Below are 27,973 nucleotides of genomic sequence, written 5' to 3' on the forward strand. Positions count from 1 at the left end.
ATTAGCCAAAGGAAGGTCAGAAGGGACATGATGGCATCACCATCTCTGAATGAACGGGGTCGTTCACGGTCCAGAGAGCATGTTCCTTACTTCAGACGGGGGAGTTCTGGGCGGGGCAGGAGCACATCTGTAGAAAGCAGGAGGAGTCGTCACTCTTCTGAAAGCTCACTGGCTGAGTTTGAGGATCTTGCTAAGCCTTTGAATGGCAGGTCAGAAAAAAACGACACATGCAGAATTCACTGATGAATAAATTCTTTAGTGTTTGAGGTGTTTTGAATAATTTTTCTTTTAACCAGAGGAAGAAAACTAGCGTCTAATGGTCCTGCCATGGTGAGTTTGTATTTAAACTTCTGTGAAAAGATTAAAATGATTGTGAGGTGAACAGTAGTTATGTTTTACAAAGTGTGACTTGTTTCTTGTTCATAGATAAGGGGAAGACACTTAAACAAAAAGCCCTTGTGTAGCACTCCAACACAAAGAGTGAGAGGTATGAGCAATGATTTTATCTGTTCGACAAAGAGCAAAGGGATATGAAAATGTGAATCTAAATACAAAAATCTAAAGTTAATTGTTATGAATTTCTTGTGTGAATAAGGTATGAGATTTTAACCTAGACTTTTTGTGATCTCTGTTTATGAGGGCAAAGTTGTTTCCAGCCACATTACTTCCACAGTTTTCAGCACTATGCATCCAGGTTTTGATAATGTTTTGAAGTGTTCTTAACCCAGATCCAGTAAATTCAACTCACCCTAGTTGTTTTCTTTGCTTAATGCTGCCCAATAATTTGAGCCTTTGTGACTTTTTTTGGCCAGGCGATTAATCATTGACATCCCTTGTGCAGGAGCTAAGCGTATAAGCAGGATAGAATAAAATATAAAAAAAATAAAAAATGGATTACCATAGTAACCCTACTCACTTTATGAGTATCACAAAATTATGTTTCTGGTCCTATCATTGTAATTTTATAATATGACCAAGTGTATTAATAATTGAACCTGTATGGTGGTGGGTAAGGATGCACCAATCTGACTTTTTCACTTTGCATATCGGCTCAGCCCGATACCATCTGATACGATTGTTAAATTAATAAACTTTACCCTCTATGCTATTTGTTTTTGCTATATGCCTATGTTTTTTTACTCTGTTGGTTGGGAGATTCTTATGCCTTTGCAGTGCATCCACCAACTGTTTGGTCTTATTGTCTTTTATTTTGTTCAACTGCAGTTTTTTTAGCATGTTCTTTAACCCTGATCACAACATTCCCTTTGCGGTAGCTGTCAATCATATTAATTGTATTAGGCATCAAATACCTACATACAGCTAGGTTTTGGCCTTCTTTAATTGTTATGCTGTCAAGTTTAGGAGCAAGCTGCAAGTGCTGCTGATACATGACATAGCAAGCGCCAAAAACAGCTTTGAAGTAAAAATCTTGAGCTACTAGAGTTCTTAAAATAGGCTATTTAGTCAGTAACTAAATATTCGATATATCAGGTCGTGCATCCCTGGTGGTGGGCAATAATCAAAACTAATATATTTTCTTTTTTCATCATATTAGAGAGCTCTGCGGATACAGGAGCAGACCTGTCTGAGATCGACGCTCGACTCCAGGCCCTGCAGGAGTACATGAGAGACCTGGACACAGGACGCTAGTGATATTGGATTTTATGCATTAGGGTTTTATTGAACAATCTGATGGTTACTTTCATTAGGATGGACAATCATTTTTTTTAACTCACTATTGAACTGGTGATGCTAATCTTTACCAGTCCTACAAGATAATATGCAATAATCGATAAATGATCTCTGCAAACGTTTTTTATTTCATAGGGTCGATGTGACTGGTTGTACATGCTGTGTGTGTAAATTAGGATATTTGTATGTAGTGTACCTCTTTTAACCAATTGATACATATTTTACATATTTCTTTACAACAATTGTAATTTGTTTAGTTTTTTTCTACGTCTTTAACACATTTTCTAAAATTAGGTCATCTTATGATGGAGGAGATCCCCTAATTTACATTTAAAACATTTTCATGTTAGGTGCCAGTCATTAGCACAGGTGGGCAAAGTTGTCAGGAATGGTTACACCTTGTTCTCCCATTTTACTCAGGTATGGTTGCTCAGCTAAATCTTGCTTGGTGTGTAGCATTTACTTTAGTGTCGTTACCACAAGGCAGATATTAGAAGCAAGTAAATGAGGCTTAAAACATTTCAGCTATTGTCTCTTCAGAAAACATAGTTTGGATTATTTGCAGTATTTGTACATAAGATTACATAAAATGACACAGAACATTATGTTGGGTTAATCTACATATCCAACTTAAGTTATGTTGTGACTTTAAGCACATACAGTTTAACTTCACATTTCCTTCATGAGTCTGACACACTTATGTAGATTGCATTATGACTAACATATATTTTCATCTTTTTTGCATTGTTTTATGTGTTTGAATGTCAGTTTTATCCACTAGTGTCAGAAAAAAGCGCCAAACTACACTAAACAATGGCAAAAGAGTCTGAGGATTAAGACAATTTCAACACAGAATGCTAAATAAGTAGCTATGTACTTTCATTATTTATTGACAATACGAAACCTTGAAGCTTAACTGCTATAAGCAAAACCTCTACAAAAGTAACCTTACAAATGACTGAACTGCCGTAATGAAGAAACTCTATGTGCTGATCTGTATAAAATCTTGGCCACTTAATGTAATATGTCATAAATAATTTATTTCACCAAAATGTTTTGAATTTCATTTTTTTTATAAATCTGTTATTTAGAGGCTCTCAGAAGTAATAAATAAAATGGTTAGAATGAGCACTGTTGTCACTACTACCGTCACTACTGCTCTTCTAGGAAATTAATCAACATTTCCTGACCAATCAGAAGTCAGGTGATAATGCAGTGAGAGTTATGGTCATGATATGGTCTTAACTAGTCATTTAGTGTGCTTTAACTAGATGTTGAAATATGTTGAACGATTGTTGGTTGTTGTAGCCTGTCACAGCTGGCCCACATCATTAAATAAGACGCACTATAAAAAAAAAAATTTACAAACTGGTGTAAAAAGATTTTAATATTAAAACCAGTGATGTTTAGCATGTTTAGATTTTTACATTTTGTTTGTTTAATGACCCACTACAATACCTTTTGAGATTTGAGACTAACCATAAGAAAACACAAACATACTGTTTGTGCAAATACAATCAAACATCATTTGTGCAAATAATTAAAATACTCCTAAAGGAGAAATTAATATACTAAATATAATCAGTTGTAATTTCCTCATGCTTGTTTATGTAGTTGTGATTTCCTCACGATGTTCAGCCAGCGGAAGTAGGAACAGTACAGCATAGAGGCTGAAAACGCTGCACTGTGTGAGTTCCACTTATAGGTAAAATATACAGGTTTTACTTATAAGAGACTTTCAGTTCATTTACAACTTATTTTTTCTTCTTTTTGTGGCACTTTTAAGATTAAAATGACAATCGAATTGTTGCTTATGAAATTAATGCGGAGTAACTTACAGTAAGGCAGACTTTAATTAAACATGCACATTGCACACATGCAAATGTCCAATTATTAACTGATTTGGCAGCAGTGCAATGTAGTAAAGAGTCAAAGATTTTATACAATGTTCACATTAAACATCAGAATGGGTGGTTGAATGTAAAGCAAGACCCCGACTTGCGAACATGTAAATTATGAATTTCCGCAGATACGAACAGACTGCAGAGCTACGAACATTCGTATATGTGAACAAAAAAAACGGAAGTACCAGTGCACCTAATACCAATATTTATGAATATATACAATATTTTCAGTGTGTATGTGAATGTATAAAGTATCCAAAGGCTGGTATATTGTGTGAGGGTGCGGGAGAAATGAGTTGGCCTCTGCGGTTTAAATGAATCAGTACTGGAGCACAATGATGGAAAACGGCTGTCCTGTAAAGCTGTCCTGATGGTGAATAATCATCAACAAGACAGAGTTCACAGTCCAATACAGCTCTGTATTGGATATCTTGCCAGGTTCCCTCAAACCTATGTTTGTTTCTTTTCTCTATACTTTAAACTGTACATTCGTGTAAAAGGTGTATAAGACTTAACGTGCTCCTGAAATGGATCTCGTTCATAAGTTGGGGACTGTACTCTTAAAACAATAAGTACATATATAATATGTATATTTAATAATATAATTATATATAATAAATTTTGCTTTAGGGAAATTCTATGGAAAATCCATAGTCACTCATGTCCAACTTATGGTTTATCTCCCCAGACGAAATATGTGTACAAATGTTTAACTGGACCTACTGCCTTTTAGAGTAAATGTAGTGACATTTTGGTCGCTAGGGGGCGCACCCCAAAGTCCGCAGACTCGGCCTATGTTTGCCACTTTCACCAATTCAGGCTCAGGCCTAATGAAGACTAAATGACTAAAAACGCTGTTTTAAGATTAAATGAACGCAATATTTTATTAGATTATTAGTGCATGTATGTCCTGCTATGGACCGGTACCCTGTTCGGGGTTCACCCCGCCTCATGCTCCGAGCCACCTGAGTGGATAAATGGATGTATGAGTTAATGAATGAATTAATGGTTTACACACATTAAGCAGCGATGTCACTTTAAGGAAAGTGTTAAGAGGGCGGGGCCAGCACTACTAGCCAATAAAAGCAGGCGGGGAAGCGGAATCTGCTACTCACGCGCAATCAGTGCTGAGGAGCACGCGCCGGACGTGTTTATTGTACGCCGTTGTTTAGTCTGCGCGTGCATGTCCGACAGAAATGAAGGAGAAACACTGACAGGTTTGTGCACAGGTTAGTACGCTAATGCCCGAGTAAAGTTCCGGAAAAAAAGATTAGCCGAGTACACCATACACACGTCTCCAGAAGAGCCACGGTCTGTGCTGGACGGTCTGTGAAGTCAGGGCGCTCGGATGGTGTGTGAGTGATCGGGATGACTAAAACCCCCGGTAGCGTTGCTCCATGCGTCGGCGATATGATCCACAGCTCCCACTGGCCGACCCAAGCCGCGCAGCACACCGAGCAGCAGAGCCGTGTTGTCGGCCTGTGTGTCGCTCCGCCTGAGCTGCCTGTGACTGGACAACCGCCTGTGGCCCAAACCGAACAGAAGCTCAAGCACGTGAGCAATAGGGGACTTTCCTGCGGTTCTCAGGCCGATGACGAGTCTCTGTGCTCGGACAGCGGCTGTGGCGGTTCCGTCGCCTCTTCTCCCGGGCAGAGGAAGCTCTCAGACTGCTCTTCCCCGGGCGCTTCTCCCACCTCCGTCTCTGACCCGTGTGAGCGCTTCAGTGGCAGTAACGAGGAGCAGGACACGGCGACTCGGAGCGAGACGGTCAGTTTGTTCACCTGCACTGATTTCTCTCATTGTCCCATTCAGACGCCGGCTGTTTCTCTTATTGCTTTTCTTGTGCTCATGTTTAGCATGTTTATCTACTTATCTCCCCGTTCTAGCTTATCTGTAATGTTGTACAAAAAGGTGAGCCAAAGTCCACAGTGTAGCTTTTTTTTTTTTTTTTTTTTTTTTGGTTTATTACAGTTTACCTATGTCTGAAAAATTTATGGTCGGCTACATACAAAACAGTTTGTACTGTATTTTGTTCATGTGCACATTTTATATTTTTGTGGCACCTACTAGAGTGGCTAAATAATTTTTTCATTTATGTAGTCAGTTATTTTTCTCTGTACAAATATATAGGATGCACAGGACCCTCTTTTTGTCCTAAGGATTTCCCCCCCCATCTTTTGGGGGGTCTTAACATACTCATGAACTCTTGAACATTTATCAGACTGGGTGGAATCTGGAATCGCACATACACACTTGCATCTCTCTCACACAAGTCATGCACATGCATACACAAACACTCATACATACCTCTCACACAGTCGCACATAAACACACTTGTACATTACATGCACACACCCGCATCTCTCACTCACACATGTACACAAACACACACCAGCTTTTTGAAGGTCTTAACATAAAATTCCTCCTATTATACACGCACATCACAAACGTTGACTCTCTCACACTTACTCGCACAAATGACATAAACCTGAGTTGTCCGGAGAACCCGGGCGGCAATGACTTTTTGTAGGTCTTAACACACACAAATGACTCACAGGTTGTACGTGCACCTGGGACGCGATGGCGCCAACATGCTTGGGCTCATAATCGTTTACAGCTATAATTCTAATTGGCCTTTCCAATTTGCGCATTTTATGCAATTGTATGTCTGCTTGTACCCTACAAAGGGTTGACCCCCTGTCCAGTATGTAGACTGCCTTGTGCCCTGCATCATATTTATATCATTTTCGACAACCTGAACTGAGCAAAAACGTCATCTGTGCTTTCTGAACGTCACAGTTTCGAGAGTCCTGAATCACATTTCATCAGGCAAGAATTCTGTGTGTAAACTTTTACCCCTTACAAGCCCTCCTTTATCTACAGCTGTGTGTTTAACAGAGATTCATGTTGGCATAATTACATTCAAACAAGTTATGCACTTTAATTTATAGTTGTAGTCCGCACATCTCATTAGATTTTAATCCAAGTAAGGCCAAATGTGAGTTTTTATTCGTGTAAGGTGTTGGCGGTATGTCTGGAATACACATTAGTAGGGAGGGTTAGACGTGCGGGTGGGGGAGTGTCCCTGACACATGACGTTAACTAAGTTTGACTTGTTAGAATGCTGCTGCTTTAAAAACTTCCTTTCATTTTCATTCAAGTTAGACCAGTTTCAGAGGAATGTTTTTGTTTAGTCACGCGTTGATGTATGAATCAAGCATAAAACGTCCAACTTAAGGCATGAACCAATGAGAAAAGGGTAAAGATGTTGAAAGATGAGCAGGCCGGTGATGAGTGGTTGGTAAACTGATGAGAGGGGAAATAAGGTGTTACATAAACAACCAATTTTTTTATATTATTATTGGGTATGTAATCTGTTAGGGTAAGTTGTTTTTAATTTACATTTAGGCATTTGGCAGACGCTCTTATCCAAAATTTTTTTTATTTATTTATTTTTTTTATCTCATTATACATCTGAGCAGTTGAGGGTTAAGGGCCTTGCTCAAGGGCCCAACAGTGGCAACTCGGTGGTTGTGGGGTTTGAAATTGGGATCTTCCAAACCGTAGTCCAATGCCTTAACCACTGAGCTGGCCCTGTAATTTCTTTACTTTAATTTGTTTTAATATGAAATAATGTTTCGCTTAAGACTTTTTTTTTTTTTTCCCCCAGAACTGTTGTATTGTCTATAGATATGAACTTTTGAGAGATACATTTTATTTTTTATTTTTTTCATAGTACCATGGATTATTTAATAATAAAAGCAATGTGCCATATTGGCCTCTGGTCACGTTTGAGGTAAAAGGATCTAGATTTCATAATTTCGCTCTGCTCGTGAGCCACCCTGATGTGATTATCACCGCCGTCCCTGAGGTAAACAATGGTGTTTTGCAGGTGAAGTGTTTTGGAATGTTTTTTTTGGCTTTGACATGCTCTCTCAGCTTTTTTTTTTTTTTTTTTTTTTTTAAACTGGTTTCACATTATGTTGTGTAAGCGCACACTGAAATGAGGGCTTTGCTTATAAGGTCATCAGTTTGATGTCATGCTCACTCGAAATGATGGGCTGCTTCTGCCATCTTTGTTCTGGAGAACATCATGCTATTAGGACTGGAAGTGATGTGGAAAAGGGACTCTGGACACAGGACTCATTGCACAGGACTGTTTAACACCTGTCCAGAAAATATAGTGTGTTCTATTACACAAAATATAAGCTGCAGTGATTACCATGAAAGTTCAATATTGACAACCACCCATATATTTGCCACCCTTGTTAAAATCTGTTTGGGGAAACGATGTACTTGGTGATTTAACTAGTAGCAGGGAGTTCCCTCTCGTGCTACCACTCCAGTACCTGTTGATTCGTCATCACGGTGTACTGGGGCAGTAAATTCAGTGGATGACAGCTGAGGTAAAAAAAAAATATATGGCATCTTGAACAGGTTCTTTTTAAAAACAAAACCCACAATCACAGATCAAATGGTGCATTTGGATTTTCTATGTCCTGTAGAACTAAAGCCATCACTGCTTTTAAAACATGTAAATTATACAACTGAAAACAAACAAAACATGTCATCTTATGAGTTTCTTTTTTTGTGCTCAGTCGTGCTTGTGTAGTTAAATATAATCAAATAGAATTCAGATTTTCATATTGCCTAGGTTGTGTTGAAAAAAGGATGTCACTGTATACTGCACAATCATGAGCCCATATGTATTTGTTAAAACATGATGATGGCCCGTAACTATGTTTTTGCCATTCTGTACATGTTCTGACACACAGGGCAATGTTTGTACTCCAAAGAGTGTTTAGTTCCCAATTTCTTACTTTGTCTTTCTCCTTGCATGTGGTTAGATAGTGGGAATATATATTTCACACCTGTGGGAAAACGCTGACCAGTATATTAATTTAACCCACTGGAAGATGTTCAGATCCTCAATTGATGGTTTATATGCACCATTTATGTTTTGACATTTTTCTATTCTGAGGGCCTTTTTTTTTTTTTTTTTTTTTTTTTTTCCCCCAAATAGCTTTTGGCTGACTGTTTTGGAAACAATATTTATCTAATCTTTGGTCTCAATCCTAATTTTACTTTGAGAAGGAGGGGACTCTTTTTATTGCTTATTAGTGTTTTTTTTTCTGGCTCGTTGTAGTAGCTAAACATGTCCTTTCTGTAAATGTTTTATTAAAATGAGTTATTGTGTTAGATGAGCGAGGCATTACTCTTGTTACTTAAGTCTAGCAAGTTCACCATTGTCAATGATTGGCTTGATGGTTTCAAGTGCAGAAGGAGCTCACTGCTTGAGCTGAAGGCAAAGGTAAGGATTACAGCTGTGAATTTTTTTTTTTTTTTTTTTTTTTTTTTTTTTAAATGGACGCTTTAAAATGGTTATGTTAAAGTTTTTTTTTTTTTATTAAATAATGTTACGTTCTGATGGCCATTAATCCCTGAAAAAAGGCACTACTAACAAATCTCGCTGTAAGAGTCTAATTTGAATTATGGAATACCCAGTACGACCTCAATGGCGAATTCTAACCCCAGCTGCATACTCTGAACAATACTGTTCTTTTCATTATTAGTTGATATTAAATTAGTAATTCTAGCATACCTCATACAATGTAGCCCAAGGTTGTTGGATACGTGTATGTTGGGGAACTACAAAAACCATCCAGGCAAAGGGTGTCATAGTGGGGTAACTTTCTGTGGGCGTTTTAATATTTTGCCCCACCCTAGGCCTGCATGGCAGTAAAATCCCTGGCTCCACTCTGCCCCGCCAGATTGTAAAAGGTGGGGCTTTTACATGCAGGAGCCAAGGCAAGGTTACGTTCCCAGCAATGTTTTGTTTCAGTGGTTTCAATGATTGGTCATATTTTAACACCTCAATTTGAAGAAATCATTGGTTGGTGGACTTTGGTCTGAATGTCAACTCTGTAGAATTTCATTGGAGTGAACACTTAAATGCTGCAACAACTGAAACAAATGGAGAGGGGGGAAAATAGCTTGCCGTAGTTCAGTGACTTCACGTTTCTAAACATAATCCAGCTCCGCTTCTGGGGCAGACCTTCTGTTTATTCTCTTATGGTTTAATTTAAATGATTTCCAACAGGGCGGAGGCTATAGAAAAGGTGATTATTTAAAGAGTACTAAAGCATGTGAAGCACTGTCCTATGTCAAAATATATTCTATAAAATTTTATTTGTATAGCTCTCAATTGAGAGCTATAAGCAATAAGCAAAAAATTGCTTATTGAAATGTGTGACTCAAAATGATCAGATTGTTCTTGATGAGCTGGCCGAGGGCGACGGTGGCATAGGAAAAACTTCCTGAGATGGAATTGTGTAACTGCTTTGAATTAACCTCCCCGCAAAATTCAGTTGAGAGACCAATCTAATTTACCGTGCTCAATGTAAACAGTCCACTTGCTCAGTCTTTCTCTTACAGCTCAATAGCATGCAAATGTTTAAAGTGTAATCTCAGTTTCAGGAAAAAGCTTGAGTACAAAGTTATTGGGAGGGTCACTCGTATAAGCTGTAGGTATTTATTTATTTTGTAATGTTTCTGTATTGGATATTTATATACGGTTCTCCTATTATTTACCTTGGTGCTTTGAGAATAATGGGTGTAGTAGGTTTTCCAGCCAGATCAGTTTAGAAGGCAATTACTGCTCTATAGTGTATAACAATAGTATTCTCATGTTGGATTATACAAACTCTCTACCATTAAATTTTTTTTTTTCCATTTCATATGTGAACTGGTTAAAAAGCAGCTTGCTATTATATCTGGCATTTTGGCCTAATGATATTTTGGGAACTGCTTTTATAGGAGGAGAGTAAAAACATTCAAGGCACCACATCAGAAGATCAGAAGTGCTCTTCCTGGTTCCAAGTGGTTGGCCATGAAGGTATGTGTTCAGTTTCCTCTTAATGTTTGCTTGTTTGTTTGCATTGCTTATTAAAAATTAAACACTAAGCATGACTTTATTATTCTCTCAATGAATTGTTGGTTCAAGAGCTCTTGTCTGGTTCCCCAGGTAGTTTTCAGGCAGTCAGTGATGGGGAGCTGCTGAAGAAGTACTGTAAAAATGAGGAGGAGTGTCTGAAGCTGTTGATGCATGATGTGCTCCGTCCCTTTGTGCCAACATACTATGGGGTGACCAAGCAAGATAAGCAAAAGTACAACCACATGGAAAACCTGCTCTCATCTTTTGACTCGCCGTGCATTATGGACTGCAAAATGGGAAGCCGGTGAGCTCCTGCCTGCTTTAGCCTTTTTAGAACATTGACTACAAATCTACTCGAATGTTCTTAAACATCACCGTTTTTAAGGCTGAAGCGAAGCATTTTCAAGGTCATTTTAGTTTTTAATGCTGAAGATTAAAGACGATAGGATTCGTAGCGCCACAAAATTGCATCAAGATTTAAGCAGTTTTCTGTTTGTCTGCTGTCTTGATGGTGATACTTGACACCGTCTGCCATGCTTGAAAGTGAATGAGGTTTTTCTGCTGAAATGCTGTTTGGTTTTCCCCCAGCATGGCACTGAAGATAAGGCTGAACAACTTCACTTTAGTCACATCTGTTCATAGAACGTTTTTCCTGAAACCTTGTGGTTTGCTTAAAGGCAGGTTTGTTAACTGCAGTCATGTTTCCATTGTCTTAATACAAATCCTGTGCAAATAGTACTTATCTGGGGACCTCATTTGATTTCGAAATTATCTCTATATCGGAGTTTCGTGTGGCGCATTTACAAGGGATAAGCGAAGTCAGCGATTTTACTCGAATTTAGTGATTTATCTCCCGGATATGATTAAGCATTAATCTTGAATTATGACGTGAACCTCCTTGCTTAATTGTGCACTTTCGTATATTCTATTGTTTGGAAATGTCTCATCATTATAGGTCTAGATATATGATGTAAACAGAAGTGTTACTTACAGCATGCTGCTATACACTCATCCATCTGATCATACTTTTTGCTCTCGCTCTTCTGGTGGTTTTCAGCTTTCTCTTTCTGCACATTCTATTGTTGTATGGGGTATAAGCGATATGACCCAGCACCCAAAATACTTTCAAAGCACTCCATTCTTTGTGGAAGCTGGATAAAAAGGCACACAGGAAACATACCTTGAAAAAATGAGATCGACAAATCAGAATGATTGTGGGAGAATTTTTACAGATTAGACGTGGCCGATTTCGCATGGGATTAAGATCCCAGACAACCTTTGCAATTATTACAGATCACACAAGGTCCCCAGATAATACTAATCCTGTGTGAATAGGACATTAGATAGGTCACTTGACTCTCCTGGCCACTATTTGGTATCGATCATCTGCCATACGCATTTCTAAAATTTACTTCTAACACATGGGATGCAAATGAGAGAATAGTTCAGTGTACCACCCTAATGATTATAAGGAAGCAGTGATGCTTTACCATCTCAAATGCCGTTGAAAGTCTGGGTTTGTGTTGATCAGCTGTAAGCAGCATCTATTGTGGGCAGACGTGTTTCGAGACTAATGTGTGTGGTGTCTTTCAGTGCCTATTGTGGCGGGCATTAAATCTTTCCCCCCCTCCCTATCTGATCAGGACCTACTTGGAGGAGGACCTGGAAAATGATGAGACTCCTCAGCCTCGTAAAGACTTGTATAAGAAAATGATTGCGTTGGACCTAGAGGCTCCGACTGCAGAGGAAAAAGCCCAGCAAGCCGTGATTAAAACCAGATACATGCAGTGGAGAGAGGCTCTCAGCTCCACAATCACACTGGGTTTCCGTATCGAGGGCATCAAGGTGATGTGTTGTTGTATAATGCATCGGCACTAGTAAGTAACTGCACAATGAGGTATGGTTTACATCCTTCATGTCTGTTTGCAGAAATCAGACGGCACCTGTAACACCGATTTTAAAAAGACAAAGTACAAGGAGGAGGTGATTAAGGCGCTAGATGACTTTGTCGACCGTGATGTCTTTCTGCTGGTATATGAGGATTTTATTTTTTATTTAAATTGCCTTGTATTTGCTCATAGATAAAGAATCGTTTAGAGATTTTTGTTTAACAGGATGTGCTTCTCCAATTTCAGACAAGTTACCAAAAGAAATTAAAGGAGCTACGGCTGTTGCTTGAGAATTCTGACTTCTTTAAAAAGCACGAGGTAAAAAGCATCTATAGAAGTGAATTATACTGTATAGATTTTTCTTACAGTGGATTTAAACTACCTCGTTAGCAGTGTAGTTCCTATTTAGTTTCTTTTGCTGTTGCCAGTAAAATGCTTAATACTTTCAATGGTTAAAACTACCTACTAGACTACTATACTATTTGATTTCTGAGTGAAATATTTTAGTTCACTAATTTTTCATTCCATATTCTATAGGTGATCATTTACACTGCAGTATGTGTGTATATCATGTCAATTTCTTGAATATGGCAAATGGATTCAAGATTACTATTTCAAGATTTTTCAAAAAAGACTCGTCTGCTTGAGTTTTTGATAAATTTGACTATACTCACAGTACGTTCAAGTCTATCCAGTACTTTTGATTGTGCAGAATAAGAAAAGACGGGTATGAGCGTGAAAATTCCCTTTTTCTTTATATAATCTCCTGCTACACTATTACACTCGTCAAACGCTGTAAATAACTGCTTTGATACCATCAATGGAGAGTTTTCTTTGTACACCAGAGCCATGATGGGACTGCCTGCTTCACCTCAAACACTGGACATTTGGAAATGGCTTGGAGTGAGGTCAGGACTGTACAGGGATGTGGCAATTTCCAGCCAAATTTCTCTAATGTGCAAGTGGTGTCTGTGAAGGAACTGCACACACATTCACCGATGCATCTCTTCCACGAGTTGGCGAGAACTATCAGACATTCCACTCGCTGAATGTTGACAGGAACGACTGCAGTGGGCTCTGAGCCACCTCGGCTGGGGTCGTTTTTTACAGGCATACAGCCTTCTTTCAAAATATTTGCACGAGTAATGTTTTACTGCAGCCAAGAGCATCCTAACTGTACTGTGTTTAAAGACTTCTGTAAGTGTCAACCGAATGAAATTTCATCCTAGTCCTGTTTAACTTGAGCACCTCGCTCCTGTCCTGCTGGGGCAGCAAAATGAGTCCTTTAAACAAAATTCAAATAGGACGTTAAGTTTTAGGAAGCATTAGGCATTGGCTAATGAAACCAGTCATGTTACCTTGGTGCGAAAACTGCCAAATCCAGATTAACAACCTTTAATTCTGTATATTATACATGTACCACATAGTTTCATTTTAAGCATCAAACTAATAATTTTGAATATTCAATTAACCAGTTGTCTTGTCTGCCTGAAGGTGGTGGGAAGCTCGCTGCTGTTTGTCCACGACCGGCGCGGCGGTCTTGGTGTGTGGATGATTGACTTTGGAAAGACTACTAAGGTGCCTTCTGATCTCGTGATAGACCATCGCAGGAAGTGGGTGCCTGGTAACCATGAGGACGGCTACCTCTGGGGCCTGGACAATTTAATTAACATTTTCACTGAAATGATTTCTTGCAATAAGAAACTCTTAAGTAAATGAACTCTTAAGTAAATGTAAAAGTGTAAATAGCCTTTTATTTTATTTTTAATAGTGTTTATATTTTATGAAATTTTTATTTTTTCATTGAAGATGGAACCAGAAACTTTTTTTTTTTTTTAAGTACTGGATAAAATAATTTGTACTATAGGTTTCAGGTTTTCCAGTGCTGTTTTTATGTTTAAATCTGACACTTTTACCATTATTTTGCAACCGATGTTAATCACAGGTGCTTGCTACTGTTGCACCAATTTAGGAAAAGAAGCATTTATTTAGATTTTTGATTGTTTATGCAATCGTACCGTGACCTGTGCTGTACTCCACATTCCTAGATTTTACTTGTAAGAAAGATGTCCTCAATGACCAGAAATCTGTATACCGCATTGTTGAGTTCAATCTGAGTGATTTTGTAATTTAAGACCCTACATTAAGCTAGATTTGTCCATTTACTTAACATGTATAGTTTGTGTTTAAGTCTTGTTTCCTACTGACTAAATGATCATAATTCTGTGATTTACATTACTGTGAATTGGCCTGTTCTGGTTCCGGATACCACTACAGATTTCTATGCTGTAATTTTATCGTGTTGATTTTATTGTCGGCACAATAAATGTAAACTGGTGGTGGTATTTATGGAGTTGTGTTTTTTTTTTTTTTATACTCTTAATCACAATGGTATGGACTTGTGAGCTTTAGACACTTTTTAGGAGCGTTGTGTGCAGGTGCATGATACTCGAGCTCCTTGTTCACTATACCCTGACTGTGATCAGCTGCTGGAAACATTTGCTTATTAAGTTCTACCCTATAATACCAATGTTGATATTTACATTTATGACATAAGGTAAATACTCTTATCCAGTACCGCTTGCAGAAGTGCCTTGCAGAAATGCGTTATTAAAATCATCCGTATGATAAACTAGGCCAGGGCCCAAGAATGCCATCAATCCCAAAGTTTAGATGGAGAGGTTGGTACGGTTGGGGATGGGGGGGGATACAAGGTTTATTTTTTTTATATGTAAATGCAGTGCTCTGCATATTTTAGCATTTTCCTGCTCTATCGGACCCACTTCAATTAAGGAAAGGCTGTTCATTAGTAAATCCAAAAGTGGTGAGAAAAAAAGGGGGTGGGCAGCACTAATCTCTGCTTCAGATATTTCTGTTTTAAAATTCAAAACCCCCTTAAATGACATGAGAAATAAGCCTTGGGAAATACCAGACTTTTTTTTTTTTTTCCCCCAATTAAGTCGTTTGTTGTGTTGGTAGTGTGTTTTGAGGCATTGTCCTGATGTATAAAGTTCCTCCCAATTAGATCTCACGCTTTTCTCTGCAACTTGGCAGACAATGTTTCTGTGGATTCTTTTTCATTCATTCTACTGCAAAAATCATGATTTCTATCATGAGTTGCCAGTAGGGATTCGGGAGTCTGTTCCAGTACCAAGCCCAGACCAGGATATTATCTCCAAGCTATCTTGGCTTACCTGTTTTGTATTGAGCAAATAGTTTTTCTGCACATTTTGGCTTTTCGATCACTTCCATAAAGGTGAATGTTGGTTCTAGAACTTGTGTGATGTCAGTGGTTTCATCCAGATTGTTGTACTGGCTAAGCCCAGTGACTGATTTAAAAAAAAAAAAAAAATCTTTTTCTAATTTTAAAATGGGTCGAAACCTTGGTTTTTAGAAATATTGTTTAGACAATGTGTGCCATGTTCCAGTACTTTTGATCAGTTAAAAATGGCTGGGTTCAGACAAAAGGTGCCATGCTGTTGATTTGTACATGGGCTTCAATCTGAAAAAATATCTGATTACATTAAAGCTGATCAGCTTATTTTTCAGCTTAACCTTTTCACTATTTCTAAAAACTCTTTTTCCTTCAACGATAGCTACACTAGTAGTCAATAATTATCTTTTGATCTCGCACCAAATGCCATCAGTGTACAGCAAAAACAAAAGCATTTGCAGTCACTTTTGAAGAAGACTGCATGTGGTAGGAGGATCTGTTTCGCTTATGTCCTGAGTGTACTTGTGTATAGTTGAGTAGTGTATGTTCTCTTTTAGTATAATGCAACAATTATGACTGACAAGCAGTTGCATGGCCAGGCCATGCATTGACTTGCTTCCTCAATACTTCATGACTAAAAAAGCAAATAAAAGACCTGTGGGTGTTTGAGTGTTACATTTGTATTTGATGTATGTTTATTTAAACTCTTAAAATGAGATGTCTATGCAAGTGAAGAAGACTTATTCTTCATTAGGCTGAAAAAAAGCTAAATAAACCAAAATAAGCAGTATTAAGGGCATAAGTGGAACAAGGTCACTAGTGTTTTTTGATCACCTGCCTGCTGATGAAAGTAGCTGAATGAATTCTTAAGTGTATAGGGTTATATTTCTGCTCAGATTTAGCTATGGTTCTGCTCAGAATACTACAAAACTGATAGGATGCCAAAAGCAAAGCGGTTGGATATTCTGCACTGGTAAAGTCGGTCGGCTGCTCTTAACCCAATAGAATAATCGCTGAAGGCAGCTGCAGTAAAGGCCTGGCAAAACATCTTGAGTGAGGAAATTCATAATTTGGTCATATTGTATGTAGGCCAAATGGCAAAAAAATTCTATGTCCCAAAATGTATGGGCCTGACTGTCTATTAGTTACAGAATATTAACAAGTTTTCACAAACATCATGGTCCAGTTCACACAGCGCTTCTATTGACACTAAAGGGCAAACAGAAAATACAACAATCCCTTCCTCTGTTTCAGCAGCAGTCAGAACAAATCCCACACAGCTCTTTCTCTTGTGTATCTTGGGTGCGTGGTTACATTGAATTGGAGCATTCGGTGCCATCACTTCCCTCCAGGCTGTTCTCTAAAGAAGCTCCAGAGCGTTAGCGTTCGTGTAGAAGTAACTCCAAGAGAAGAATCCACTTGTTCAGTAAGTTTGGTTTTGTAATTCTTTTCATGCATTTATTTACATTTTTTACATTTTAATGTTCAGAGCAGAAATGTGCGTAAATGTGACAAGATTGTTAAGATTGTAGTAAGAATCTGAAAAAAATCTGATAACCTATTACCATGTATGTTTAAGCTGTAAAGTTTATGCTCTGCTCTTATTTTACGGTTCCTTGTGCTAATTATTTTTTACTTACTCTAACCCTTTTCTATGCTGTAAAAGAAGAAAACTGAAAACTTAAAATACAAAATCATAAAGATTAGATTTACAGTGGCATACAGTGGGATTTAGACGTTGCTCTGTCTCTAAATAAAGTGAGTGATGCAGCAGTGCTTTAGTCTTATAGTTTGTGAAGTCCCCCACATTCTCATCTGTACAATCTGCTCAATCAGATCAACTTAGCACTTAATTAGCACTGTCGCCTTGCACCTCCAGGGTCCGGGTTCGATTCCCGTCTCTGTGTGCATGTTCTCTCTGTGCTCGGGTACTCCGGTTTCCTCCCACAGTCCAAAGATATGCAGGTTTGGCCAATTGGCGTTCCCGAATTGCCCCTAGTGTGTGTGTCCTGCGATGTGCCCTAACCCTCCTGGGATAGGCTCCAGGTCCCCACGACCCTGAATACAGAATAAAGTGGTATGGAAGATGAGTGAGTAACCAATAAACGAACTAGTGAAACCTTACTAGCCAAACCAAGTCTCTAATGCAACTTAGCACAACTGCATCATATTGCTGTATTCCATACTGAGATTCCAGTACTTCTATGGAAAAATAAATAAAAAAGATATTAAAGGAGTAATTTCTCTTTATTTGTTAAGTGTTTTTATTCCTTACTTTATAGATAGGCTAGAAAATTTGAAATTAAATCATGGAAGAGAAAGAAAAATGTTGGAAATTAATGAAATTCTATCTAATTAATTAATTTTCATTAAATTAAATCAATTATCTTTTTAAATCTTTTCCTCTGATCTTGTTTCTTCTTGTTTTATAGTCAATAACAGTGTCTCTTTTTAGTGCATAATGTGCACACATGCTTAAATTGTGCTTGCACAGGAAGATGGAGTTTACAAGCCTGAACACGTCAACTAAAAGTGACAATGCAGGTACACCACACTACATACTTGGCACGTTTTTTTTTTATTTATGAAAATTGTGCTCCACAGCATCAAGTCCATTGCCTTTATTTTCAGATGGCGGGTGGCACATGGTGATTGCCCCTTGCTCAGCTGAGAAAAGCTCAGATCAGCAAGACCAGCTGGACGGGGAGTCCTGTAGAAGCCTTCCAAGGGTGACTTTGCATTTTCAGTTTTACCGCATCACCCCTGACATTCAGGGCGTTGCCTGTGAGTAATCAGAGTTGCCTTGCCTATTTGTCTTCCAGGCACATTTTCTGCGTCCTAGCTGTTTTCGTGCTGCAGCAGAGCGAGGTGCCTTCTCTCCTGAGAACTATGACCTCTGCTTCAAGGGTGAATGGCAACAGGATCAAAGCTCCTGGGACAGGAAGAGTTCTGCAAGTGTGGTCCATTCATGTAGTTCAAACCCACTAGCACAGCCAGGATTTTACAGTCCCAAAATTCCACGATCCAGACATTGTGAACCTTCAACAGTGTTTTCCGGGACAAAAAACAAAGAGGAGCACTATGCTCACACTTTGCCATTACCTCACACCAAATTAGCTGTTCTCAATCAAAGGTGAGATATGAAGACATTCATCAGAATGTGTATAACTAAATTAATAATTAAAAATATCTATTACTACTGTAGTTGCACTTAAAATTTTTATTTGGCTTAATTGTATTAAGATGTAGTAACAATGCTGGGTGAAATAGAAATAAAAAGCTGTATCCTTTAAAATGCTTTATATTCAGTTGATGCAGCTAGCTATGACTCTCTTCTTGTAAGAGTCAGAGTTGATTGTAATCCAAGCGAAGGATCAAGCCTGGCACCTTGAATAGCCTCGAAGCAGCAATGCTACCTGCTGTACAGACAGACTTAAAGTATTTCTTCCTGCTTGGTGTAATGATTTCCTTAGCTAATGTTGTCTGTAGAGATTTATGCTACTTTCCTGCTTTTCTGTGGCGTACTTGAGTATTATTCTTGCCTTAATGCTCCCGGGTTCCTGGTTCAATCCTGTGTTTGGGTGATTCTCTCTGTGCATCTTTTCTCAAGGATAGTTTCCTAGTTAGACAGTATTCCCTGGATAGTATTCGGATCCATACAACTCCAACGCAAAGCTGATAGTTCTGTATCAATCAGGTAAACTGAATTTAAATAGCTAATACAACACAAATTAATGGATTGAACCAATTTAATTCAATTCAATATTTTTTTTATAAAGTTTTTTTTAACAATGGTCATAGGGTCTTTATAGATTTGTGGGAAAATATGTATAAATCTAAAAGATCAGTTGGTCCCTGATGAGCAGGAACTGATTTGCAGTCATATTGTGTGTAAGGAGGCTGGAAGTTCAGTATAACAGGAAATGCGTTTAAGTTGCCATGTCCAAGATTATCCAACTTTATGGTCAAGTGGAACCACTGAACAGTGGAAAAGTCACCACACACATCCTAAGCAGTGTGGGCCCCTAAGTGGGGCATCAGGATGAGTCCGATAGGTAAAGAGGACAGAGGGGGTGTGGATCACTGGCAGCTCAGGAGCGGCATGTGTAGCTCGACGGAGAAAGTGAGAGAGAGCAAGAGAGCTTTTACAGTAGGTATACTCACAGTCACATGTAGAAGGTGCATGAACATTTAGTGGAGAGTGCAATCAGGGACTTCGGCAGGACTAACTATGACAGCATAACTAAAAGGGAGAGCCAGAAGGAAACATAGGGGAGGGTCTCTGTAAAGTAAAGCAAGAATTAACTATTAGCTGTATGTGATAAATAAAAAGATAATCGACACAGCTTTTTATTTTTCTTACATCCAGTGTTACAGGGTTGTCGCCAAATCTCAAAATAATCAGTCCACTGTAATTTAATTAGCCCAACTAAAGAAAATTTGAACCTAGACAGGCTAACACTGCAAATTCTGACTGTACCATCTGTGTGCCTTGGTAGAGACTGAGATTCTTTAGACTGGATTGTGTTTCTCCAGTCATCAGATGTACAGTTTTGGTGAACTCTCCACTGCGGCATCAGCTTTCTGTTCTTGGCTGAAAGAAGAGTAACCTGATGTGGTCTTCTGCTTTTTTATTCCATCTGACTCAAGATTCAATGTGTTGTGCATTTTAAAATGCATTTTTGCTCTCCACAATTGTATAGAGTGGTTATTTGAGTTACTGTAGTGTTTCAAGCAGCTCAAACCAGTCTGGCCATGCTCTGTTGACCTCTCTCATCAACAAGGCCACAGAATTGGCTCCCACTGGCTGTTTTTTTTATTGCGCCACTCTCAGTGAACTTTGGAGATGTAGGTCCATGAAAATGTACTGACCCACTTTACATTTTAACCGCAGAGACCCTGGTTTCTACTGTTGTGTACCATGCAACATTAACTTTACAAACTTAATAAGTGTCTTCTAACAGGAAGGAATTTAACAAAAGAATTATACATTACAGTCCTTATATTAAGATTGTACAAGGATATATAGACTAGACAGGGAAGTTGGGAGAAAATGTCATGTCCTGATATAAAGACATTCTGATCTAACTGGAGGTTAACTGTCTCATCCCAAAACTTTGTGAATGTATCTTCTAGTGAACTGTCCTGCAGGCCACAAGGAATCAAGACCTCAGTAGTGGAAAAACCTCGACTGATGAGAGCCGCGATTACTCCAATTAATCCAATCCAACAGCAGACATATGACCAAGAATTTCAGCAAGTTAAAGACGAGGAGATCCAGACTCAGTGTTTCTCCAGTATGCATGAGTGTTCACTGAACGTAACTAGAACAGAGATCTCCAAGAAGGAGGAATGTCTCTGGAATCATTGTGACCGTGCACAGTCCACAAAAAAACAGAGTTTTCTCAGTGTAAAGAAATGGGCTCAAGATCCACATGTGTTCAACAACACCCTTACACTTTCACAAACTCCATCTTCACCAGACCATCAGAATCTACAGAGAGATAGTAAGCTTGCTGGATACTGTAAGCTCAGTGTGTACAAAGGCACCTGTTTTAGCTCCCATACTCTTCAAAATGGTTCAAACTGCGATTCATCTGGCCAATCTTATGCCAGAGACACTCAAAGCAACACCAAACAGAAGAACAACCAAGACTCCAGTGAAGATGAAAATTATTCAATTAGCAACAGTAATAAAAGGTGTGTGTTAAAGTTAGGATGACCTTAACTTACATATCTTCCAGATTGGCCATGACCAATTTTTAGGAATGATTAATCATCATAAAATATATGATGGATTTTTGTATTTAAATATTTATAGAATATTTCATTATAATTTGTTATAGAAAGGTTTCACATATTTACAACACTAAAACTGCCAGAAAAGCACAAATAAGTGCTATAAATAAAGCAGTACACTAGACACAGGAACGGGCAGAGTCACAGTCACCTAGACACGCAGTTGCTAGACTAGTGTCTGTTTAAGGGCCCTGATGCCTGCGCACGTCACGCGATCCTTAGGTAGCACCCGGTAAGGTAGACCAAGACAAAACGTCTACACAGACCAAGAAAAAGAGCGCCATGCAGTGCGATTGGCATGCGCGCTCACTCTAAGCTCTAGAGTTCTATAAGATACACATTTTAAATCACAGCCTTCAGAAAGGGTTGACTCGTCTGGAGCTCTGTGTTTTTTTCCATCTTTCTTTAGTTTCTGTATATTATATAAGTGACCAAGAAAATGGAAGCTGCTGAGTGTTGCATAGAAACCACTGCGGGTGGTTCTGCAGGATGCTCAGTAAAACTTAGGAACTAATTTCCTTAAAAAAACTGCAAATATTGTACTTAACACTTCTCAAAGTCCTCAAAGCATTGCCTCACCAAATATTGACTTTGGTTCATTAATTAATGTTTATTGGGCTTTATATGTTTGTTTGTTTTTGCATTTATTTGCATGTGGATAAGACTTCTGCACAATAATATACAGGAGATTTATTTAAGGTTTCTTATTTGCTTATTATTATTATTATTATTATTATTATTTATGAAGTCTAGGTGTTGCAGTACCACAAGACAAAACCTGTAGTTCCTAAGTAATAGAATACAGTATATATATAATTTTTCATCATCCCTCATTTGACATTATTTTAATGTGAAGGCGAGGGGACACAAAGTCAAAGAACGTGTTTGGTCAGCCCCGTGTGATTGCTATACTCCGGTCAAGCTGCAACCAACAACCTGTTCACAAGACAACTGTAGTGGAGGACCTGAAAAAACTCCTTCTCATGGATGAAGTTACTGACTCGGTCAGTGCTATTTCACAATGACAAGAACCTCAAGACATTCCCTCCATAATTACTACAAATATTGCTGCCACGGACACAAATTCACCATAATTGCCATATTTTTTTCAGCCAAGCCAAACAAACAGAAGTGCGACTGGTTTATCTTCACCAAAGCCCATAATGTTCTCAAGCCCTGTTCTCTCCAGACACCCTGTCCCCAGACCCAACCATCTCTCTCTTCAGTCTGACCCTACAGGTAAGAGCTCAGAGTCAGTGATCACTTTTAAAATTCACATTCACAAGAATCAGCCCAGACAGGTGTCTATATACTCATCTATCAGGGGGCCCTTTCCTCAACTATCGTAACATTGTTCTGAGAGAAATTGCGATGAAATCCTTGTTGACGATGGGTTTTAGACTAAAATGAATCTACAAAAATTTAGATTTTTTATGTATTTATTTTTTTTATTGTTAACATAAAAAATGTTAGGATAAATGACAATTTTAATCAGTGATTAAATCAGACTAAATTTTTCATAGTGTGCCCGCCACCATGTGGGCTCTCTGATACACTTGTGTGGAACCGGGATGATCAAGAACCCAAGAATCAGACCAATACAGCCTGCAAGCTTGATTGGAACAGCTTGTTGAATGCAGCCAGGGCTTATGAAAGTAAATAAAAAAAATCATACTATAATTATTTAATATATTAAAAAAGTAAATGTGTATTAATTCTGCATTATTATTTGCAATTTTTGTAGCCCAGGAGATGGCCAAGCTCCTGTCTGGTGAGTCCCAAAACATGCAGTCAGGTAGAAGTCCTGAAGCACTCAATCCACAGCTTCCAGATGCTCTTAATAAAACTTCAGAGTGAGTCAATTCTTCTGTAATTTTGCTAATTTAAACTAAATATCAAGCTTTCAAAATAAGTTTTCTCAATAGAAAAGTTTCAGTTAAGAGTTTGGGCTTTTTAATCATGTTGGGCTTATTTTAGTTATTTTAGTGACATTTTAAGAAGATAATGAAAGTCAGTGGGAAAATGGTGTGGCATGGCCCTACAGTGGAGTAAAAAAGTGTTAAGTCAGCCACCAATTGTGCAAGTTCTCCCACTTAAAAAGATAAAACAAAATAAGAAAAAAAAAAATTCAGGAAATCACATTAAATGTATTTGCAAATTATAGTGAAAAATAAGTATTTGGTCAATAACAAAATTTCTTCCCAATCCTTTGTTATATACCCTTTTTTGGCAATGACAGAGGTCAAACGTTTTCTGTAAGTCTTCACAAAGTTTTCACACACTGCTGCTGGTATTTTGGCCCATTCCTGTTGATGTTTTGCGACTGTCGCTGGGCAACACGGGCTTTCAACTCCCTCCAAAGATTTTATATGAGATCTGAGGCTAGGCCACTTCAAGACCTTTAAATGCTTCTAACGAAGCCACTCCTTCATTGCCCGGGCGGTGTGTTTGGGATCATTGTCATGCTGAAAGACCTAGCCATGTTTTTTCCTTCAATGTCCTTGCTGATGGAAGGAGGTTTTTACTCAAAATCTTATGATACCCCCATTATGATTGGCCCCATTCATTCTTTCCTTTACACGGATCAGTTGTCCTGGTCCCTTTGCAGAAAAACAGCCCCAAAGCATAATGTTTCCACACCCATGCTTCACAGTAGGTATGGAGTTCTTTGAATTCAACTCAGCATTCTTTCTCCTCCAAACATGAAGTTCTATTTTGGTTTCATCTGACCATATGACATTGTCCTCTTCTGTATCATCCAAATGCTCTCTATCAAACTTCAGACGGGCCTGGATATGTATTGGCTTTAGCAGGGGGACACGTCTGGCACTGCAGGATTTGAGTCCCTGGTGGCGCAGTGTGTTACTGATGGTAGCCTTTGTTACTTTGGTACCAGCTCTCTGCAGGTCATTCACTAGATCCCCCCGTGTGGTTTTGGGATTTTTACTCACAGTACTTGTGATCTTTTTGACCCCTTGGGGTGAGAACTTTGAGCCCCAGATCAAGAAAGATTATCAGTGGACTTCCATTTTCTTCTGTTTTCTTACAATTGCTCCCACAGTTGATTTCTTCACACCAAGCTGCTTCCCTATTGCAGATTTAAGCCCAATCCCAATTCTACCCCTTACCCCTTACCCCTTCCCCTACCCCTCGCCCCTTCCCCTTGTCCCTTAAAACGAAGTGGAAAGGGGAAGGGTTAAAATATTTCCCCTAAGAAATGGGACACCACTACAACACTGTTATACGTCATCATACGTATCCGTTCATTTACATGTACACATACAGTATGGCCGTAAGCAAAACAAACAATGCGTTATGAAAAGCTCGGCAAACTGCCGTGCTACTGAACTTTCATATTTGTTTGTAGCATGTAGTAAAGTGTATATGACATAAAAATATATTTTTGTAATATTGCGCAATCGGCGCTATCCGCTAGCAAACTTTAGCGGTTTTTTTGCAAACGTTTTTTTACAAAACATCACCATAAACACAAACACAAGACTAAAATTAATATACATATAATAAAAACTTGTCATAAAAATCCTTATTAATGGCAAAAAATCGTTAAATTTACGGGTCTGCTTGCTCGAGTGAGCGGCCATCTTGAAAATTTCGTTAGCCCTTCGTTTGAAGTGAGGTCCCGAAAAATCTTCGTTTCGAGGGCTATCTGGCCCTTCCCCTTAGCCCTACCCCTCCAACCAAAAGAGAAATGAGACACCCCTACCCCTTCACGTGAACGCGCCAAACGGAGGGGTAGGGCTAAGTGTAGGGGTAAGGGGTAGAATTGGGATTCACCTTTAGTCTTCCCAGCCTGGTGCAGGTCTACAATTTTGTTTTTGGTGTCCTTTGACAGCTCTTTGGTCTTGGCCATAGTGGAGTTTGGAGTGTGACTATTTGAGGTTGTGGACAGGTGTCTTTTGTACTGGACAGAGGAGCCTCTTAAAGAAGTCATCACCGGTCTGTGAGAGCCAGAAATCTTGCATGTTTGTAGGTGACCAAATATTTATTTTTCACCATCATTTGCAAATAAATTCTTTAAAATTTCTACAATGTGATTTTCTGGATTTTTTGTCTCTCATAGTTAAGGTATACCTATGATGAAAATTATAGGCCTCTCTCAGCTTTTTAAGTGGGAGAACTTGCACAATTGGTGGCTGACTAAATATGTTTTTTGCCTCACTGTATGTGAAGCCGGATTACCTTTACCACTAATCCCATCTGTTCGCATTTTAGTGAATGAGACACTAACTAATGTTTTAGTCAAAATTTCCACATATTATTTTTGGAATAGTGGCCTGTATTAAAAAAAATAAAATAAAATTCCTCAGTGATGTCTCCCCAATGTTTTCCTGTATGATACATGTGTGTGTGATTGACAGTCTTGGACATGAAGCTCTTGACAGTTCTGTAGTTCTTGTTCTGACAAGTTGCTCATTTTGATGTCTAAACCAGCTCACCATGAGTAAAGTGATTCCACGAGCCAAGACAGCTGATACCAGCTAAATTTCATAGCAATTTACTCTTGAGTGTATGACTGTAGCTAATAATCAAAGCAGCTAGGTAAGGTTAGCTAGTCACTCCTATATAAACAAACTCTGCTGCTAGCGCATTAGCAAAAGGGAAGTGAGGAAGTTTAAAAGGGAGAAAAAACTACTTGCTTACTTTTTCTATTATTATTATTTGCCTAAATTAAGACATATTGCAATAAATTATATGAACATCCTGTCAAATTAGGTAGCTAAGTTATCCAGTGACTTTTTTTTTTTTTTTAAAAAGCAGACTTCACTATCAGAAACAGTGGCTATAAAACATTGTAAACAGTAACATTTAGCTCATTTTGTTCCACAATTAGTGAAGCAAAAGCGCTGATATTTATTACAAATATTTAATAAATATTTATAACATAGCCAGAACATGTTACTGTTTGTATCACACTGCGTGTCTGTGTTTGCTACAGAAAATTCTTATTGTAGCAATAGTTTGTTCATTGTTTAAACTGTTACTAAGCTGACTAAAATGTGTTGGACTCGCATGGCAACACGGACTGCTTGATCCATCCATGTCTACTTTGGAAGCTATTTTTATCCACAGTGCAAAAACACTGACAATTAATTAACATCTTCTGATCCATAATTTAACACCACTGTGAAATAAAAAAAATATACACATTAAACTTATTAATAATGATTTTAAAGTAAATATACAGTATTATATTACTTTTTGAGTAATAATATGTTCAATCAATAATTAATTTTATTCATAAAAATGATTTTGGGAAATAAAACAACATCTGTCTAACTGAAATAACTCTCTATGTGACTTTAACAGTCCATAAAATAACTGAATATTATAAATATTAATCAAGTTATCTTAAGGACAAGGAAACTTATGCAAGGGCAATGTGTATTTTGATATGATCATAAACCAGACATGTACTTTAAAATATTTTTAATATAATACAAATGAGTTATATCTAAAGTGCAAGTTCACTTTTTTTTATGAGGGTGGCATGAGCGCGTGGTGGGTGTCACTGTGGCCTCGTACCTCCAGGGTCCAGTGTCCGATTCCCACCTCGGGTTTGTGTGTGTAGAGATTTGATGTTGGTGGGTTTCCTCCAGGTACTCCTGTTTTCTCCCACAGCCCAAAGGCATGCCTATAGTATGTGTGTGTGTGTATGTGTGTGTATATTACCCTGTACCCTGTCTGCTGGGATAGGCTAATTTAATAGATAATAATAATAATAATAATAATAATAATAATAATAATAATAATTTAAGATAGTTTGATTTAATTATTTGATTCTAATTATTTGTTAATTATTTAATAAACTTTAATAACTCTTTTAATCATTGTAATACCGTCTCTTTGTTTTCAGTGACTTTCATGACCAGCTTTCTCACCTAGAGGACATGCTGATGAGGCTCAGCACTGATCTCCTGAAGGTGAGATTCCAATTAATGCCACAAATAATAGTAGAGCATGGCTATGCTGGAAATCAACTGACCCTCAATAATCCCTCGTTTTCCAATCCTCTGTTCTCTCGCTCAGGAAAAGAAGGACAAAGTGGCTTTACTGGCTGAAGTGTTGAAACTTCACGTGAGCAACCAGCACCTGAAAGAAGAATCGCTTTCGGCTAATGCACAGCTGCACAAAATCTGCCAGATGTTTAACATAAACCCTGAATCAGTGGAGTAGAGGAAAAGAGGAAACAAGCACCATGAGACTTTTAATAACAATTTAAATGGTTTAAACATTAATTGACCATGAATAAAACATTATGACAATGAAAGAGTTCTTTTAAGACTCCCCAAAATGTAAAAAAAAAAAAATATTTAAGTTATATTAAAACCTGAATAAACCTTCCAAACACACAATTTTTTTTAGTTATTACTTAACTAAAGTAATATTAATACATAACAGAGTATTAATACACAATAAATAAAAAATACAATTAAACCTGTTTTTAAAATGTTTATACTATTATTATTTTAGTCAGTTATACATATATTATATCTGGATTAAAAAAAAAAACTTCTTTACA

General features: G+C 38.1%; 3 protein-coding genes across 6 annotated transcripts in view; all 3 read left to right on the forward strand.

Moving 5' to 3' along the window:
• The window catches only part of ccdc61 (coiled-coil domain containing 61), a 19,621-nt gene extending 16,877 nt beyond the window's left edge, over positions 1 to 2,744 (forward strand). For all 3 annotated transcript variants that reach the window (XM_053477877.1, XM_053477876.1, XM_053477879.1), the window contains exons 10-13: positions 6 to 209; positions 297 to 330; positions 427 to 487; positions 1,556 to 2,744. In XM_053477877.1, the coding sequence (XP_053333852.1) occupies positions 6 to 209; positions 297 to 330; positions 427 to 487; positions 1,556 to 1,650 (394 nt within the window). In that variant the 3' untranslated portion in view covers positions 1,651 to 2,744. The remainder of the gene's footprint in view (positions 1 to 5; positions 210 to 296; positions 331 to 426; positions 488 to 1,555) is intronic.
• Positions 2,745 to 4,716: 1,972 nt separating this feature from the next.
• Positions 4,717 to 14,768, forward strand: itpkca (inositol-trisphosphate 3-kinase Ca). The gene is made up of 7 exons (XM_053477999.1): positions 4,717 to 5,363; positions 10,413 to 10,491; positions 10,621 to 10,834; positions 12,174 to 12,375; positions 12,460 to 12,561; positions 12,666 to 12,737; positions 13,914 to 14,768. The coding sequence occupies exons 1-7, from the start codon at positions 4,965 to 4,967 to the stop codon at positions 14,136 to 14,138; spliced, it is 1,293 nt and encodes a 430-aa protein (XP_053333974.1). The 5' UTR covers positions 4,717 to 4,964; the 3' UTR covers positions 14,139 to 14,768.
• Positions 14,769 to 16,971: 2,203 nt separating this feature from the next.
• Positions 16,972 to 27,806, forward strand: LOC128507755 (uncharacterized). Of its 2 annotated transcripts, none has more exons than XM_053478833.1 (11): positions 16,972 to 17,059; positions 18,066 to 18,177; positions 18,265 to 18,362; positions 18,456 to 18,766; positions 20,770 to 21,333; positions 22,289 to 22,436; positions 22,545 to 22,671; positions 22,956 to 23,087; positions 23,177 to 23,285; positions 27,308 to 27,374; positions 27,481 to 27,806. In XM_053478833.1, exons 2-11 carry the CDS (start codon positions 18,105 to 18,107, stop codon positions 27,625 to 27,627), a joined length of 1,776 nt encoding a protein of 591 aa, XP_053334808.1. In that variant the 5' UTR covers positions 16,972 to 17,059; positions 18,066 to 18,104; the 3' UTR covers positions 27,628 to 27,806. The 2 variants fall into 2 exon arrangements, with proteins under 2 accessions (XP_053334808.1, XP_053334809.1); XM_053478834.1 differs by having other exon boundaries at positions 18,089 to 18,177.
• Positions 27,807 to 27,973: the final 167 nt, after the last annotated feature.

The sequence above is a fragment of the Clarias gariepinus genome, chromosome 19 (genome assembly GCF_024256425.1).
Source record: "Clarias gariepinus isolate MV-2021 ecotype Netherlands chromosome 19, CGAR_prim_01v2, whole genome shotgun sequence".
NCBI classification, from domain to species: domain Eukaryota; kingdom Metazoa; phylum Chordata; class Actinopteri; order Siluriformes; family Clariidae; genus Clarias; species Clarias gariepinus.